Genomic DNA, 17797 nt, shown 5'->3' with positions numbered 1-17797 from the left:
AGTGCCCTTGGACTGCAGAATGGGGACAATCTGTCAGGGTATTTGCAGTGGACCTTACAAACTTGGGGCCATTTTGCCAGAGACACGGAGGAGGGCATTCCAAAGAGGTGAAATTACGAGCAGAAGTGCAAAGGTGGGCGGGGAGCGAGCGTGACTAGGGCAATAGGAAGTGACCTGGACAACCAGCTTTCTCTCAATTTCTCTTCACTCTTTACTGAACTCCTCAGTTTGGCTCCTGGTTTTGGAGTTTATCTCCACCGTCCTCCTGTGCCAAACTAGGAAACTTCCTTGTTCTTAGATATGGCATTGGGGGAGGCGGCACCGCCTGGGTGGCGTAGTCGGTTGAGTGCCCGACTCTTGGATTTCAGCTCAGGTCACGATTTCAGGGTCCCGGGATCGAGCTCCGGGAAGGGCTCCGCACTCAGTGGGGAGTCCAGCTTCTCTCCCTCTGGCTCTCCCTCTCCTTTCCCCTAACCCTACCTGCGAGCTCTCTCTCACATCAATCAATCAATCTTGAAAAAAACCAAACCAAAACAAAAAACAAAGAAGAAATGGCATGGGAAGGTTTCCTCACTGGCATTTACTAGCAAAGAAAAGGGGAAGCCATCTTTCCTATCTGCCTGTTTGAGGTAGGTGTGGTGACTCTATTATTCACTGACTAACCATGGTCCTGAGTCACCACTTGGGGACATGCTGAGCCTCTCTAAAGAGTTAGGCCTGAAATTTGAAATTAAAACCATCAATACAAAGTCTGAATATATATTGCTTATCATTCCTACTTGATCATAAATTCATAAAGGGCAGACACTGTTGCCAACTGTCTTTGTAATAACTTCAATATCGAAAACAGGACAACAATCACTGATTCTGAATACATTAATGATAAAAAGAAGCCTGGATAGGTCATCATTTGGCTATGAAGAAAGCCAAGGAAAAAAGCTAGACCCTTACCCCTTCTGAAAGAACCTTCTTTTTCTTTCATGGTCTCTCACAGGGAATTTCTCCTCGCCTCCAACACTGCAGAAATTACTTAATGTAATGTCCTGACATAAGCTTAAATTGTTCACCCCACCAGCCCCCACGTCACCATAAAACTCTGGTCCTAGAATTGTTCTCACCACACATTCTATTTGTGCGCTCCCACACGCAAGATTCCCAGATGTCTCACACCAACAGCATCACGGTTAATGAACGATTCAAGAAGCCTCTAGAAGGGAAAGATACATTTTTCTCCACCTGCGTTCTCTGTGGGTAGGTGGGTGGGGTCCCTGCTTCCCAAGGCTCACAGACAACACTGATGGCAGAAAACCCACGTCTAATACGGAGTCCGTGTCACTTTCTATACTATCAGGAAAGATTCAAGAAGTCCTATCCAGCAGTGTTCTAGAATTCAGGAGACCAAGGAAAAAGTCCAAAGCTCTATTACTTTCTGTCTGACCCATCCTGAGTGAGTTAACTTATTTCCATGGGCCTCAGTTTCTTCATGGTGGTGGTAATAATATTGTCGGTCTGGTTTCAGGCTTATAGAAAGGGTCACAGGTATATGAATTCATCAACAACTAAAAATCAAAATAAAGATAAAGCAGTAGTAGTATTATCCCAGCAAGGAAGGCTTAACTCCTAAGTTAATCTTACTTCTGCTTTCTTCCAAGAAGCACACTATGGAACAGCAGCAGAATCAACCCCACTGCTCTCAAGGACAAGACACTGCCCCCGGCCTTCTCAGGTGGGCTTCCTGACTCAAGAGATGGTATCACTAAGCCCCAGAAAAGCCCAGCTGCTCGCAGAACCCAGAGATAGAATCTCTACAAAACCTGGACAACTGTCCAGAGACAAAGGGTAGGCGAGAAAAGACAGGAGTAGGAAAGAAAATGAGTTTCTGTTCTGCCTTCAATTTCCAGGGAAAAGCACCACTCTCCCCCCTTTCATGTCCTCCATGCTAAAAATCAAATCTTCTGCTTTAAAATGACATTCTCATGGCTTAGAAATGCCATAAGCAGCAGGGTTCGGGAGACGGAAATGACCATTTCCCACGCATTTAGGGAAAGACTGCTACAGGGGCACATGGGAGGCAGCCCGAAGTGCCGGCCTGTCCCCCAGCCAGGACAGCGGCCAGGCCCAAGGGCCACACACACCCTCTGAGGCGTGCATCTGAGTCAATCTGGGGTCAAGCACGTTGGGGTGCGAGAGAGCACAGTCAGCTTACTCAAAAGCCTTTGAGTCCATACAGTTTCTGTTTAGATAAAGAAAACTCTTAGTCCTTTTCTCCCATTTCAGGCCTCTTACAGAGGTTAGGGATCCCCGGATAGGGAAGACTCATTCTGAAAGCCTAGGGATCACAGCTGGGAAACGGCGAGCACCAACACACAGGGTTGAAGCAGAAAAGGAACGGAAAAGTGTTTGAGCTTCATTCACTCTTAAATGACTTCGTTTCCAGCGACTTGTGTTCTAGCTTCTCCACGGTCTGGGTTGAGCAGAGCATTTTATGTGTGAAGCTGCACCGTGGGTGGGGAAATATCTGGGCCCCCAGTGCTCAACTCATTATTAAGCGTTAATCAAGGTCACTGACCATTGTGGTCTCGCTCTTCTCATCTGTACGAGAGAGAGCCCCTCCCTCCTTACAGGGTGCATGTGACAATGTGACAATTAGATGACACGGTCCCACACCTGACGTGCGGGAGCTGCTTGCTCGGTAAAGGCAGGCTATGTTACCCACATCCCCCTCTGATCTTTCAGGATGATACTGACCAAGCAGTCCTCACCTTCCCCGAAGAAAACACTGGCAGTCAGCTTTCCTTTGAGATGGAGGGAGCCTTCTGGAGATAACGATTTTAAGGGAGAAAGTAGGAAAGGAAAACAGAAAAGACCTTCCAAACAGAGTGAGTATTCTGACCTCTCCTTGCCAAGAATCAGAATTCGATTTGTCCTTCATGTGTTTATCAACATGGGTTCTGGTCCTCACCTCTGCAGGAAAGGGCAGATCCTGGTATGAATCATACTGAAATGCAGACGAGAGAGGCACCCCCACATCTCCGGGGGAACCAGTCAACCCAAGAAAGCTTGAACACATTATTCTTTTACTCACCATGTTTACACTGGGGTAGAAAACCACTATTCTTTGGGGGACACAAATATTTCCTGCCTTTTCAATTTAGCAACTGAGCATGCTTTTCCACCACATAGACTGCAGTTTTGGAAGACAGAGTGGATTCCTCTGAAATACGAGATGCTCAAGTCTAAGAAGATAACTTAAGGCCGTGATTCCTAACTGAACTACGATTAGGGCATCAAGACAAATGTGAGCTTCTCCAGTCTCTTGGTTTCAAAAACAGAATTTTAACCGTAGCATCATCTCCCCACTGCTTCTGGCTACTGAACTGCCTGCTTAGGGTGAAAAGAGCGGGCCGCCGGACCCTATTCCCTGAGTGCTTTTGCGAGCAAGGCTGCTAAGTGGAGCAGTGGGGCTACCTGGGGATTCTGGTCACTCATGGAATTGTCACGCCACCCAACATACTTCCAATTCCCATAGATAAATGAGATCTGACCATGTTAGGAGAGATCACGTATGGGTCGTTCAGCATCTAAAATTTGCCTCCAACCAAAAAGAGCTCAGACTAAAGGAATCATTTTCGCATTCCAGGTTATCAGAGGAAAATAAAACGAAAATTCTGTTGCCAAGAATTTGAGTCATTTCTCTATATACAACAACTTGAAGACACCTCCTCTTGGCTGGAAAAGAAATCCCTTGGGTGACTTATTTAGATCAAAGTCTTTGTGAAAACAGAAAATTCTACGTTCTCTAAGGGATACAGCGCTGTCTGAATTGAATTTCATTTAACTTAAAGTTTTGTGCCAACTTAAATACACTAAGACCGCAACACTTATAAGAAGGCATTCACCTATTACGTGCTTATAGGTACATGGAAAAGCTATTATGAGGATAATCAGCTCAACTATAAAATGAACCAGTCATACATAATGACAAAAACAGATACAAGTCATAAATTGCCTTTTCCCCTTCAGAATCCATGCAGGCAGGCACTCAGTACATTCTTTTGTGCAAAGATAAAACTTCTGCCTTGAATAAACAGTGCTCTCAGTCTGGTTTGAGCCGTATAAATCCACTGCCCACAAAACAAACACAAACAAATGCTGTTTCTTAAACAAAAGGCAGATGGACCCCTCTGCCCTCACCAAATCCCAGTATATACAACAGGAGACTGGCTGATGGCAGAGGCTGGCTGAGGGTCTCCGGGTGCAGGGGCATGGAAATCACTGTCCCCTGGATCACCGCTGTGCCCCAGATCTGGTCTCCTGGGCACGAAGGGCCAGTGAATGTTCTCTTGGAAGGCAAGTGGCTCCCCCACACACTGTACCCCGAACAGAGACCAAAGAACTGGAATAAAATATTACCTAAAGTCCTAGCTAAGTTTTCCACTGAACTATCCAAACAGACTCCTATCTCTCTCTCATCCTCTCTCTCTCTCTCGTGTAACTTGCTTGTATTTACCTTCAGGTGGTTTTCCTAGAAGCTATCAAAGTTCATTCAAAGACTGGGCAGGGCTTCTTGTTTTTGTTTTTCTTGTTGTTTTAATTTTTTTAATATAGAGAAGCATGTCTAGAATACATCAAGCCATTAGTAAGATCTCAAAAGTCCTGGCCCCACAGTTACCTGATTGACCCTGGGCAAGTCACCTTCTCTTGCTGGGCCTCTGAGTCTTCACCTCTATAAAGGGCTAATCCTGTCCATCCTGTCTGCCAAGCAGGTTATGCTGATGACGAAATGATACCACACGAGGAAAACCATGTTTGCAATCTCCCAGGTTCTTACTACCCACAAAGAGATGGTGATGGTCACGACTGATCTAATACGAAAATGACCATGACCGCCACCACTTCCGAAGGGCCTCCTTTGTGACACAGATGATCTGATGGCAGTCTCCTTACCAGCTAACGAAGTGATGTCAGATAATAAATAAGCTTCTGGTGGAAAGTCAGCAGTAACTAATTCTTTATATTCTCTACAGTGCTTGAAAAAAGGCTCACAGACACCAAGGAAAAACATCTTATAGGGAAAAAACACAAGGCCTTTAGATTTAGCTAAACTTGGTTCCAAATCCATCCCTGTCATTTCTAGTTGTGTGACCTTGAAAAAATTACGAAACTCTCTAAGATTCTGTGTCCTGATTTGAAGGACAATGGTTAACGTACATATTTGTGCGTTCCATCTCAGGCCTGACAAACAGAAGGCGGTCCATGAGTGTTAATAAATTAGTATGGGTTCCAAAACGAAGCAGGGTGTTTCAACCTTGTTCCTCCGTCGTTTTCCCCACTAATGCCTTTTGCACGAAGGAAAAATGTAAAACGATTAGGCCGTTACCGAATTCGTAACAAACTGACCTGATTTAAAACAATAAAACAATGATGAAACTGACACAGGATAAGATGTATTAACCAAAAACCAACAGAAAACCCCCAACTCCTTGGCAAAAATTTAGATCTGCAGGATTTGAGCTGGGAAATCTAGGCTGGGTAGAAACAAATGCCATCAAGCAAGAGAGAAAAGAGACGAGCCCACCACATACACGCAGAGGTCACCGGCAAAATAAACACACAGTGAGTACCGAACCATGAATTCTAGTATCTAATGATTTTTTTTTTAAGATTTTATTTATTTATCAGAGAGAGAGAGAGGGGGAGAGAGCAAGCACAGGCAGACAGAATGGCAGACAGAGGCAGAGGGAGAAGCAGGCTCCCTGCTGAGCAAGGAGCCCGATGTGGGACTCGATCCTAGGACGCTGGGATCATGACCTGAGCCGAAGGCAGCTGCTTAACCAACTGAGCCACCCAGGCGTCCCATAGTATCTAATGATTTTGATGAAAATACCATCAACAAGAGAAAGTTATGAAAATACTTGAATTTATAAACCTAAGTCAAAAGATGCCTGAGATCAAAAAGGTACCCATGATCCAAAGTATCCCACACTGCCTTGATAAAACACACAAGTGCAGGGATGGAAAGCAAGACAGAACAGAGCAGGGGTTCCCTTAGTGACGATCAGAAGTGTTCCTGCTCTTTGCTGGAAGAAATCACGGAGCTCTGGGCTTCCTGAGGGAAGACTGAACAGCAGCTGTTCCGAGCAAACACTGAGCTTCTACAGGGCTAGGGAAGAGAACGGAATCATTTGTTCTATGGTTGACTTCTGAAATTCTCTGAAAACAACAACAAAAAAAAACCCTTTTTTTTTTTTGTTTCAGAATAATTATGAAATTTTTCTGTAAGTATATGAAAATATTACACAATAATCACAGACAGAAGAAAATTTTCTAATTTTCACAGAAGAGAGGGAATTGAGGCAATGGGCCTCTCCTCGGTTCTTGGGCGTCGAAAGAGACTGTCTTACAGATACTCGTGTGACACCTGACGAAGCCAAAGGATGCTCTTTGGAGTCCATGCCACAGAAAGAAGCCTGTCCCTCCAACATGTTTCTGGAATTTGAAATGCTATGCTTTTCTTAAATAAATCCTATTCCTGGAAAAGAGTCTGGCAGCAATCGTCTTGTCATGGCCTTTGGAAGGGGATCAGATCTTTGAGGTTCTACTTGAAGGCTTCGAGTCCTTTTGCCAAGATCTAGGCAAGGGAGTCACAGGACAGAGGCTCACAGCTTGGTGGCCAATCCCTAAGTCATATCACTGCCTTAGCTTTGGAATCCATAAGCAGATTTCTGGGGGTCGGACAATGAGAAGAAAGAGCTTAGAGAAATAAAGGGGACAAAGGGCACAGACTATTTTCCAGCCCGATTTTTTTGAGGTGAATATTAAATAGATTAAATAACAGTTAAAACTGTAACAAAGAATTCCAGAAGTGGATATGATGGACCTGAAATAAAAAATCTGCTGTGAATAATTCAAACCATCTATCCAGAGACAAGGAAGACCTGCAGATCCATTACCTTCTTACCAGACTGAATAAATTCCCTTTTAACTTCTCACTGGGTTTTCACATACCTTATCTCTTTCATTCTTCAGGTCAATGGGACCAAGGTGGGGTGGGAGGAAGAGATTAACATCCTCTTTTCATAGGTTAACACACACACACACACACACACACACACACACACACACGCTCAAGGTTAACAGAAAAAAAGATTATTTAAAGGCAGGCATAGGGTTAGAACCCAGGTATCCCTAACGGCAGGCCCTACACTCCCCCTCAACGTGCAAGCCTATGTCTGCAAAAGTGCCGGATGATCTCGGGGAGCGGTAATCCTTTTTCATAAGCCAATAAAAACTTGAGATTCTTGCTCCAGGAAAATACACAGACACACAATATTTCTTATTATTTTCAAGAGGTTTATGGAGCTTCTCCACTCCACTCGGAGCGTGATGAACCAAGGCTAAAGCCCTTTGGTCTTTGCAGCCCAGTGGGGCTGGCTGGTGGGCTTGATTGGGGAGATGCAGTTTCGTCTTCCGGCCCTTTCCTTTAATCATAAGAACCCAGGCACTTGTTAAAGAAATGCTTCCCACAGGCCACCAGTTGATTTTTGTGGTTATTTGCACTTCCTGCAACTCCTCTCGTGTAAGCCCCAAAGCAAACAAAACATGCCCCCAAAGCAAAACTAAAGGTCTGATGGCTTTCAACCCAAAAAACTTCAAGAAAATGGAGATCTTCAACCAAACTACAAACATACAGAATCACAGGTGACCTGAGTGGGTATTCAGTTGACAGACCTGGCTTCTGGAGATACTATTTCCAACAAGAAATGGTAATGTTCAGTTTCCTTGCTTTCTCATCTTAGATATATGGACTATTTTTTTTTTTTTTAACACACCCAGGGTTCTTGGTATCCAAATAAATTTACCCAGCAATTTCTCTGACTAGCACCCTCTGATGCTAGCACTGATTAGCTTACTAGAGGCAAAAGAATTACACGAAGAAGGACCCCAACCACACGGAGACCATGGTTGCCATTCAAGAGGCCCTGGACCCTGGAAGGCAGTCCCCTGTGCAAATCCAGTGACAATATAGATTTTATTTATTTATTTGTCAGAGAGAGAGAGAAAGCACAAGCAGGCAAAGTGGCAGGCAGAGGCAGAGAGAGAAGCAGGCTCCCCCTGAGCAAGGAGTCGCATGCAGGACTCGATGCCAGGACCCTGGGATCATGACCTGAGCTGAAGGCAGCGGCTTAACTAACTGAGCCACCCAGGTGTCCCAACAGCTCCAATGACAATATAAAGCCCGATATCCAATAAAATGCCTTATCAGGGTCACCCCAACCTTCACATAGATTTGGGGGTGAGGCTTGGCATAAGGAGCATTCTGCTCTTTTTCTATGTAAGTTCTCTTCTTGTGCGGACCCTCAGGCTTCAGAAACCATTTTCCAGGGGAAGCAGAAGAACCAAGAAATACATGAGACTTCCATGAATGAGGGAAAATAAAGAAAGGGCCAACACTTTCCACCAGCATGTCACTGAGAAACCTGCACACGGTCTCACCCGAGCAGAGGCCACAGGCATGTACCCAACTTCTTCATTCTCATCAAAAAGGTTAACAATGACACAGGGTCCCTAACAGCCAAACTGGCCCAGAGGGAGTTTGATTCTCCCACACTCCAGGCCTGACACCCTCCTCCTCCATAGACTGAACAGGGTGGCTTTCATTTCAGGGGCACTGATGGCTCCCTGGTGGCTAACGTCTGAGTGTGTAAGAGTTAGAGTGACAACCTGTTTCTTTGTCCAGCCTCTATTTTTCAGTTTTCAGGACATGCTCTCTCATTTTATCCTTACAATGAGCCTGTGAGGGCGATGCGTTTCAATTCCACATTGAAGAGGGTCTCTCAGTAAACCGTAAGTGCATTTCTTCCCCCAAAAGCAAAGCCCATGGGTACAAAAACCAAGAAAGTAATTATAAAACTGAGGAGGCTTCTCTAGGTTAATAAGAATTTCATCAAATTCAATAAAACGTCGCAGCTGGGCATTTACAACTGAATATTTAAGTGCCCCTGTTTATACCAAGTTGAGGAGCTGAAAGGACCCAGGGCAACCTGGGCCACGGCTTCATGCTTTTTGTGGCCGTCGGGGTGAAGGTCCCAGGTCTGCACGAGCCATGATTCGAGGCCAAAGTGTGCACGCTCACTCAGACTCTGAAGCCGAGTCTGTTGAGCGACCATGACCTAGAAAGTCTCTCCTGCCTCTCTGCTGCCTGTTTTGAACCACAAGGCAAACAGCACACTGTTGAGTGTTACCTGACTTGACTGAAGAGCTATCCTCTCTAGAAAAGTCTGGAAGACAGGAGTAAGTCCCCAGCTTTCACATGCCGTTACCAGGATCGCCGAGCAGTACAGGCGTGCCGCCCAGCCCGCGTTCTCACCGGCCCTTCACGACGACCCCCTGCGTGGCACCATTAAACCCTCTGTTCGCTGGAGCCGGCTGCTCGCCGCACGGCCCACGGCACAGGTACGTGAGCTCGTCCCTGCCACACGGGCCCAGAAAGACGCAGAGAGCACAAGTGCTTTCTCAGAGCGCTCCCTTCTCCAGAAGGTCAATCTCTAGGAGGCAAGTCTGCGGAACTGACACGGCGCAGAGGGAAGGAGAGGCCTTCCGCACGCTGTCAAATAGCGACGCCCCCCCCCCCCATTACCTTCGCCTTTCCCAGCTTCACACAGTGAGCTCCTGCCAAAAAATAAATTGCGGAGTAACAAGATGTCCACCGAACAAGAGGCCAATGAACAAAAAAGCCAACCAGACAGCAGGACCCGAGAGAATTACACCACTGTCCTTCCTTCCGCTGCTCTAGAAGCCCATTTTCAGTTTGGGCTCTCTCCTGTAAGCTGTGGGAAAGAACTGGTAGATTTTAGGCAGGAGAAGAGCACAGCCAAATCCTAGGTTTATACAAAGTGAGTTCACTCTAGCGGCATCGTGCTGGCCGCCGTGGAGTCCAGTGGGTCGGGGGGGCTAGTGCAGTGACCCGGGGAGGGGACAACTGAAGCCTGGGAAGAGGTGGCAGTGGCGGACACAAGGAAGATGACATGACCGTGGGGGAGTCAGCGGACCCGACGCCAGGTGCACAGAGCGGCGGGTGGGTAATGAAGCCAAGTCCACGTGTGTAACTCCTCACAGCCTCACGGCTACGACAGAATCTCGGGGACGTGAACACTCTTGAGGTCAGCAACAACGGATTTCACCTTTCTTTCCTTACCTTGGCAGCTGAGTTTGATACGCCGTGCGTGACATTTCTGATGAGGCCTCCGACATTTCCGTATTTTATCAGTCCAGTAACCCCTTCAGAAACATCATTCAGCAGCCCCATGGGATTGCCGAGAAAGTCCACAGATCCCAAGATCCGAGCTGCCTGGCTGAGGAGTTCCTGTGAAATGGGGCAGACAGAGGAGATGAAAACAGCACCTGCTGAAGCTTGCGGGCAGAATGTCCCGAGCGAAAAGGCGAGACATCTGTCTCCTCCTCCATTCACGTCATCACCCCCAACGACCTCTTAATTCTCATCAACGGCCAGCTCCTAACCTTCCACAAGCTCCACCCGAGCTCTCCCCATGCTTGCACCCCAGAGACGACTCTCAGTACTCAGAAATGTGCCTCAAAGCCATTCCAAAGAATAAATAGTTAAGACTAAACAGGAAAGACCCTTTACAAATATTATTAGCATATACATCACACTCCCCGTTGTTCCTACAAATAGGGAACTCAGCAGCAGGAGGAGAGTTCTAGAAGGAAAATGAGGGAAGAGAGTGGAGTCGTAGTTCCCCCCGTAATCGGCAGAGGGGACGGTGCCTAATGAGGGCATGAGCAACCCTCCACTGATTCCAGGGCTATCTGCTACGTCACTGCCCTCACAGTTGAATGGAAATACCGGCAATTAAGAAAGTTGAGGAAGGGAGCAAAGAAGGAGAGGAGGGGGTGGCGGGAGGGGTGAGGAAAGGAAGCAGGAACAGAATATATTTTAACTTTGACAGTTAATCTATTTGATATGATCTTGACTTCTCTCTTTATCAAAGAGTCTGGATAATAAATACAAAATGGAAAATGTCCAACTTGATACGAAAATTTGGAAGTTCAACTCTAGGGCAAGATCTCATAGGCTCCAAGAACACTGAGGGGGTTGTTCAAAGTAGGCCCATGCCCAGTCAATAGAGAGGTCAGAGTATTTTGTGTTATCATTAAAGCATCAATTGAACCCTTAAGACTTGTGACTAATCTGGTGGAAGCCCCTGAGACTAGCTCTGTGAGGGACAAGACGAACAGCTCATAAATCAAATACACTGTTTCAGGATTTTCAGAATGTGTATGGGCTTCACGGGCTGTGACCTGACCCCTAACACAGCAAATGTTTAACTGGGCTCTTAGTAGAAATGCCTTAGTAACCAAAATTCCCAAACCACCAAAACAAACATTCTGCTTATGCTCCAGCCACTAAGTATTTTTCCAAAGCTCACCTCCTGGAAGTGTTTGAGGATATCATTGATGATGAACTCCTTGGTCTCATAGGGATGTACCCGAGTGAATGGATCCAGATTAATCACAGCGTCCTCAAACCGAATCAGTGGAAATCCCAAGGTACTTTTTAGAGCCTAGTTAGGGAAGAAAGGAAATGACATTTGATGGCCTTCCGGCGTCCTATAATTTTGGATTCCATGAAAGTTACAAGTCCTATCAATTTTCCAATGAGAGTCAAGGTTTTGATATTTATAAAGAAGGATGTTCCCTATAATTACAAAAGCAAAATATGCACAAAAAATATACATGTCACTCAAAGTAACACAGATCACATAGAAATAAACACTTCTAGCTTCACAGCATAATTCTTTCTGGTCTGTTTTGTGTTGAGTTTTCCTTTTTTTTTTTTTTTTTTAAGATTTTATTTATTTATTTGACAGAGAGAAATTACAAGTACACTGAGAGGCAGGCAGAGAGAGAGAGAAGGAAGCAGGCTCCCTGCTGAGCAGAGAGCCCGATGCGGGACTCGATCCCAGGACCCTGAGATCATGACCCGAGCCGAAGGCAGCGGCTTAACCCACTGAGCCACCCAGGCGCCCCGAGTTTTCCTTTTTTGACTGAAGTTACCACACATATAGAAAGGTACAGTAACCAAATGTATAGTTCAATGATTTTTTTCCCCCAAAGTGAGCACAGCAAACATGTAATTATCACCCGGGAGACCAGAAGAGTAAATTATTATTGATTTCATCTTGGAAGCAGCCCCCTCCCCAGCTGTGGCCTCCTGGTCACTACTCCCTCTTCCCCTAGGGTAACCACTATCCTGAGTTCTATCACCATAGGTTAGCTTTCCCTGCTTTGAATGTTACACAAAGGACACCATCAGTATGTATTTTGGGTGTTACAGAGAGCTGCAGTTGCTGAAATTTCATTGTTTGTATTCCAATATACGAATAAAACACAGTTTATTAAGCCATTGTTGTTGATAAACACTGGTGCTGTTTCAAGCTTTTGGCTATTATGAGTAATGCTGCGATGAACATTCATGGACATGTACATACTTTTCTTGAATATGTGCCTGGGAGTAGAGCTGCTGTGTCACAAAGAACATACAGGTCCAACCCTACTACACACAGTACTGCCCAGCAGGCATAGCCAGCGGCTGAACTGGTTTGAACTCCCTTCAGCAGTCTATGAAATTTCCTGTGGTTCTACATCCTCATCAACACTCAGTACAGAAAGCCTTTTAAAAGCCAAACATTCTGATGGGTGTGTAATGGCATCTCAGTGTGGTTTTAAATTCCATCTTCCCAGGGATACATATATTGGCTGCTTGGAGATCCCTTTCTGTGAAGTGCCTACTCAAGTCTTTTGCTTATTTTTGTAGCAGGTTGTCTGTTTTTTACTTATTACTTTGTAGGTGCTTTTCTTTTTATAGAAGATTTTATTTATTTATTTGTCAGAGAGACAGAGAGGAAGAACAAGCACCAGTAGGGGGAGAGGCAGATGGAAAGGGAGAACCAAGCTCCCCACTGAGCAGGGAGCCCAATGCGGGATTTGATCCCAGGACCCGGGGACCATGACCTGAGCCAAAGGCAGATGCTTAACCGACCAAGCCACCCAGGCATCACCATTTTTCTTATCCATCCTGTATACAAGTCCTCTGGTGATTAGATGTACTGCAATTAATTGCAATTCTCTTTTCCCATTCTGTGACTTATTACTTTTTAAATAGTGTTTTTTAATGAAATCCAACTTATTTATCTTTTCCTTTAGGAAAAGAGCTTTCTATTTCCTGGTTAAGAAATTATTATCAGGGCACCTGGGTGGCTCAGTCAGTTGAGTGTCTGCCTTCAGCTCTGGTAATGATCCCAGAGTCCTAGGATGAAGCCCCACATTGAGCTCTCTCTGCTCAGCGGGGAGCCTGCTTCTCCTTCTTCCTCTGCCTGCCGCTCTACCTACTTGTGCTCTCTCTCTCACTGTCAAATAAATAAATAAAATCTTAAAAAGTTATTATCTATATCAAGGTCATAAAGATACTCCCTGTGTTAACCTAAAAAATTTTTATTGTTTTACTTTTCACATTTAAATCTATAATCTACTTAGACTTGACTTTTTTATATGGTATGAAGCAGAAATTGAGATCCATTTTTTTCCAGATGGATATCTAATTAACTAAGTAATGTTCACTGAAATGATCACCCTCTCCCCTATTGCAGTACAGTGTAAACTTTGTCATAAGTTGAGTAACTGAATTAACATGACTGTTTCTGGATTCCTTTTTCTGTTTCATTTTGTTCTGCCTTCTACCTATACCACACTTTCTTAATTACTATAGTTTTGTAATGAGTTTTGAAATCTAACAGTATAAGCTCTCCAACTTTGGTCTTTTTAAGGATTACCCTAGTTACTCTTTGCCTTTTTCATTTCTAAATACATTTTAGAATCAGCTTGTCAATCTGCCACACATACAAAAAAAAAAAAAAAAAAAAAAACAAACTTGGAATTTTCATCAAGATTGCATTGAATCTATGGATCAATTTGAGAAATGACAACTTCACAGTAGTAAATCTTTCAGTGTATTAATGTGGTATGTCCCCTTATCTATGTAGTTCTCTTCTCTCTTAATAATGTTACATTGTTTTCCATACAGAGGTCTTATATACACCCTTTGCTGGATTTATTCCAAGGTTTCTGCAGTAGATTAAAAATGGCCATATATTCTTTACATCTTATACTATTAGTGAAGGCTATTTCATCTGTACTGACCTTGAAATTTGCTTCAACCAAGAAAATGCAGTGGAAGGAACACTGTATGACTGCTGTGCCTAAGCCCCGAGGGACCTTGGAGCTTCTGCTCTGCCCTTTTTGACACTTCCACCACATGGGGAAGCTGAGAGACCATGTGGAAGAAGGTTCTCTTGATAGCAGCACTTAACACTTGACATGTGAGTAAGGTTATGGTAAACCAGTCAGTCTCAGTTGATTGTCAGATCAATAAAAACAGGTGAGTCCAACAGAAGAAGCATTCAACAGACTCCAGCCCAAATTGTTAACCCATAGAATTGTAAAAAAATAAACCACTGAGGGTTAGAGTAGTTCATCACATAGCCATAGAGAATGATACCATATTTGATGTTTTCTTAACACTGTTGTAAATTACATTCTTCAAACTTTCCTTTTCTCTATAATTGTTGCTGAAATGTAGAAATACAATTGATTTTTGTACACTATGTCCAGTGACCTTTGTAAATTTATTTATTCATTCAGATAGTAACTTATGGGCACATTCTTTTAGATTTTCTAGGTACACATTCATGTTCTCTGCAAATAACAAAGTTTTCATTTTCCTGTCCAGTTCTTATACTTTTTCTTTGTTTCTTCTGTAATCTTTCTAGCCTTATTGCGCTGGCTAGGATCTCCTGTATGACAGTGAACTGAAGTGGTGATAATGGGCTGGCTCCTTCCCACTGAGCATGTTTGCTGTAGCTTTTTTATAGATACATTTTATCAGATTAAGGCAGTTCCCTTCTTTTTTCTTTCTTTCTTTTTAGTGCCATTATTGAGATAATCATATTTTTTCTTCTTTTCATGTTGTTGATGTGGTAAATTATGTAATTTATCTGAAAATACTTACACTTTCATTCCTGGAATAAGCCCAATTAAATTATATTTTCCTTCTCATACACTTCTGTATTTGATCTGTTAATACGTTATTCAGATTTCTTTCTTCTATGTTCATGAAACAATTCTGGTCTATAATTTTCCCTTATTTATTTTTAAAATATAGATTATAGTTTTCTGGTAAACTTCTTGAACACACTTACATTTACTCTTTAAAATTCTTTTTGATAAAGTCACTATTTGTTTTATCTATGGGTCTGCTTCTAGTGTCTGTTTTTATTCTTGGTCCCCTCTCTTGGCAGGTCCAGTAATTTGTGACTGACTCTAACATTTTCTATGAAAACTTTTACAGATTTCACATGAGTCTTTAGTTTTTAGCAGGCAGTTAAAGGGGCTTCATGTAATCAGGATTTGGGCTTTCTCAAGGCTGGATTTCAGTCTTTGTAACCCCTGGTCTATTTTACTCTTTATAAGGCCTGGTGTAGTGTCAGCGATATCAACTGACAACCAATTCAGTTCCTCCACTTTTAATCTCCCCGGCACCAGAAAACTGCCAAAAGGTCTACTTTGTTTTCCTGCCTCTTGACCACCACTTTCTGCTTGGCCTCTCTCAGATGAAGTTACCTAGAAATTGGTATCTGCCTCAAGACATACAGCAGCTCAAACCACCTGGGGGCTCTTTTCTGCCTGTCCTTTCTCTGTAAGATATTAGCCCCTCCCTTGATTACCAGCTCTCTTAGTACCTAACGTTTGCTATGCCAGCCCCAGGAGACTGCCAGAAGCCTTACTCAGACTCTCTGCCTTGACAGCTGCTTTCTGCTCACCTTCTCTGACTTTCTCCCCATATCATTTAAAGATTAGGATTATCTCAAGAATAAAATCAGAGTAAATTTGGACTCAGTTTATTGAGTTTCCTTCCTCACATAAATCTTGGACCATCAGGTCCTGGGTGTCCTGGTCGCTTTCCAATACCTTCAAACAGACTTTCAGAGTTTTTCTCTACCAAGCTTTTCTTGGAATTCTCAGCTAGTCTGGCTCCACTATAAGCCAGTTAACAATTTCTGGATATGGTCTATTTTCCAATTATATTTTTATTTAACAAGATTGATAATTCAGGGATTTTGGACAGCATGCAAAACACTTTACTTCTTTGAATGTGAAAAGAATTTTTCATGCAAATAATGTTAATAAATCTCTGATCTACACAGAATCTTTCCTTGTATAGTGTGTAAGTAAAAATCTAATTGTGTGTTTTTCCAGATGGGTATCTAGTTGGTCTAATAGCATTTACTAAAACCTCTATATAACCCCCAGTGAATCATAAATGCCTTTATGGTAAAATCTCATGTGCAATTTCATGCACTTTCTATTTTCTCCCTTATTTTTCATCTTTTAGCATGTATTTTCAGAGGCTGTCTTAAATTCTTTTGGGACAAGAGCATCTTTAACTGAAATGAAATTGTGTAATGGGAAGAAAATATAGATGGAATTTTTTAAAAACCAGAGAATGGGGAAAATTTTGGGGACTCAAATACGAACAGGCAAAAGACTGGTAATTTTGATGACATAAAAATAAAAAGCTTTCCTGTGATTAAAAAAACCCCAAAACATACATACATCAAAAGTAAAAAAACCAATTGAAAAACCGAAGGAAAAAACCTTGCAACTCATTTCAAAGACCAAATTTATAAAAAAAAAAAGCTTCTAAAATTACAGGTGATAAAAGACCATTAATATGATTTTTTAAATGGGCAAGTGATGCGACCAGACAGTTCGGTTCAGAGGTAAAAAGAGCCCTTATACAGATGAATCAGGAGAAACAGAGAAAAAGAAAACTGTGAAGAAGACAAAGAAACCAACAGAGGAATAAGAGGAGAACCAGAAAGGGACAGGGAGGTCAGCAATGCTGACTGTAGCGGAGGACCCTACAGAGATGAGGACAGACAAAAGGTCCCTATATCTGGGCCCTTGGGAAGTCACCAGTAACCTCCTACTGAACAATTTGAGAACAAAACATTTTAGAGATTGAGAGCATTCTTAGGTTAATTCAGCCTAACAAGCTAATTCAGCCGAACAGTCTCATTTTTTAAAATAAATAAAACCAAAGAAATGTTAAGTGGATGACCTAAACTTGTGCAGTTAGTTATTAGGAGATCTTAGACTCAAACGTGCTCATTTTCACGACAGTAACCACCTATTAGGTGGAAAGCATGCAGACCAGAATGGAGGATTCCATGGTTTCTCCTGAAAAGCCTTCTGCTGTTCATTCAAGCACGCTTCGTGCATCCATGTGGCACTGACTGGGAAACTGAGGCCCAGCCCGGCCTAACCGCTTTGCTTAGAGCCGCCCAGTAAATGTGCTGGGGGAGGTACTGACATCAGGTTAGCAGTCTTTTTTGCCAATACACCTCTGAGCATTACTTTCTTTTCAGAGAAGAGGAAATGAGATCCAAACAAAGGCTTAAGGCAAAAGCTTGTTTGCTCCCCAACTTCCTCATTGCAACCAAATACTGAAGAGGAACCAAACATAGGAGCAGAGACTCTAAAACCTTTACCAAATTGTCCAGACCCTCACGAGAGACTCCCACCCCTTTCTGAATGGCTTCTGTGCTTTGTCTGAACCCAGGAGATACCCTGGCCCTTCAGTAAAAATGATCTCCGCCTCGTCATTTATGGCTCTGGGGCCTCCCACAGTAGAAAGAGCCAAGATGCAGCCCTTGGT

General features: G+C 43.4%; 1 protein-coding gene across 3 annotated transcripts in view; it reads right to left on the bottom strand.

Moving 5' to 3' along the window:
• The window catches only part of VPS13D (vacuolar protein sorting 13 homolog D), a 252275-nt gene that overhangs the window by 73456 nt on the left and 161022 nt on the right, over positions 1 to 17797 (bottom strand). For all 3 annotated transcript variants that reach the window (XR_014299363.1, XM_082685387.1, XM_082685388.1), the window contains 2 exons: positions 11451 to 11585; positions 10199 to 10366 (listed from right to left, as the gene is read on the bottom strand). Coding sequence is in view for 2 of the 3 variants with exons in the window: in XM_082685387.1 (XP_082541513.1) it covers positions 10199 to 10366; positions 11451 to 11585 (303 nt within the window). In the remaining variant the exon portion in view is untranslated. The remainder of the gene's footprint in view (positions 1 to 10198; positions 10367 to 11450; positions 11586 to 17797) is intronic.

Source organism: Mustela nivalis, assembly GCF_964662115.1.
Source record: "Mustela nivalis genome assembly, chromosome: 10".
Lineage (NCBI taxonomy): Eukaryota > Metazoa > Chordata > Mammalia > Carnivora > Mustelidae > Mustela > Mustela nivalis.
This window is presented reverse-complemented; position numbering and strand designations above follow the sequence as displayed.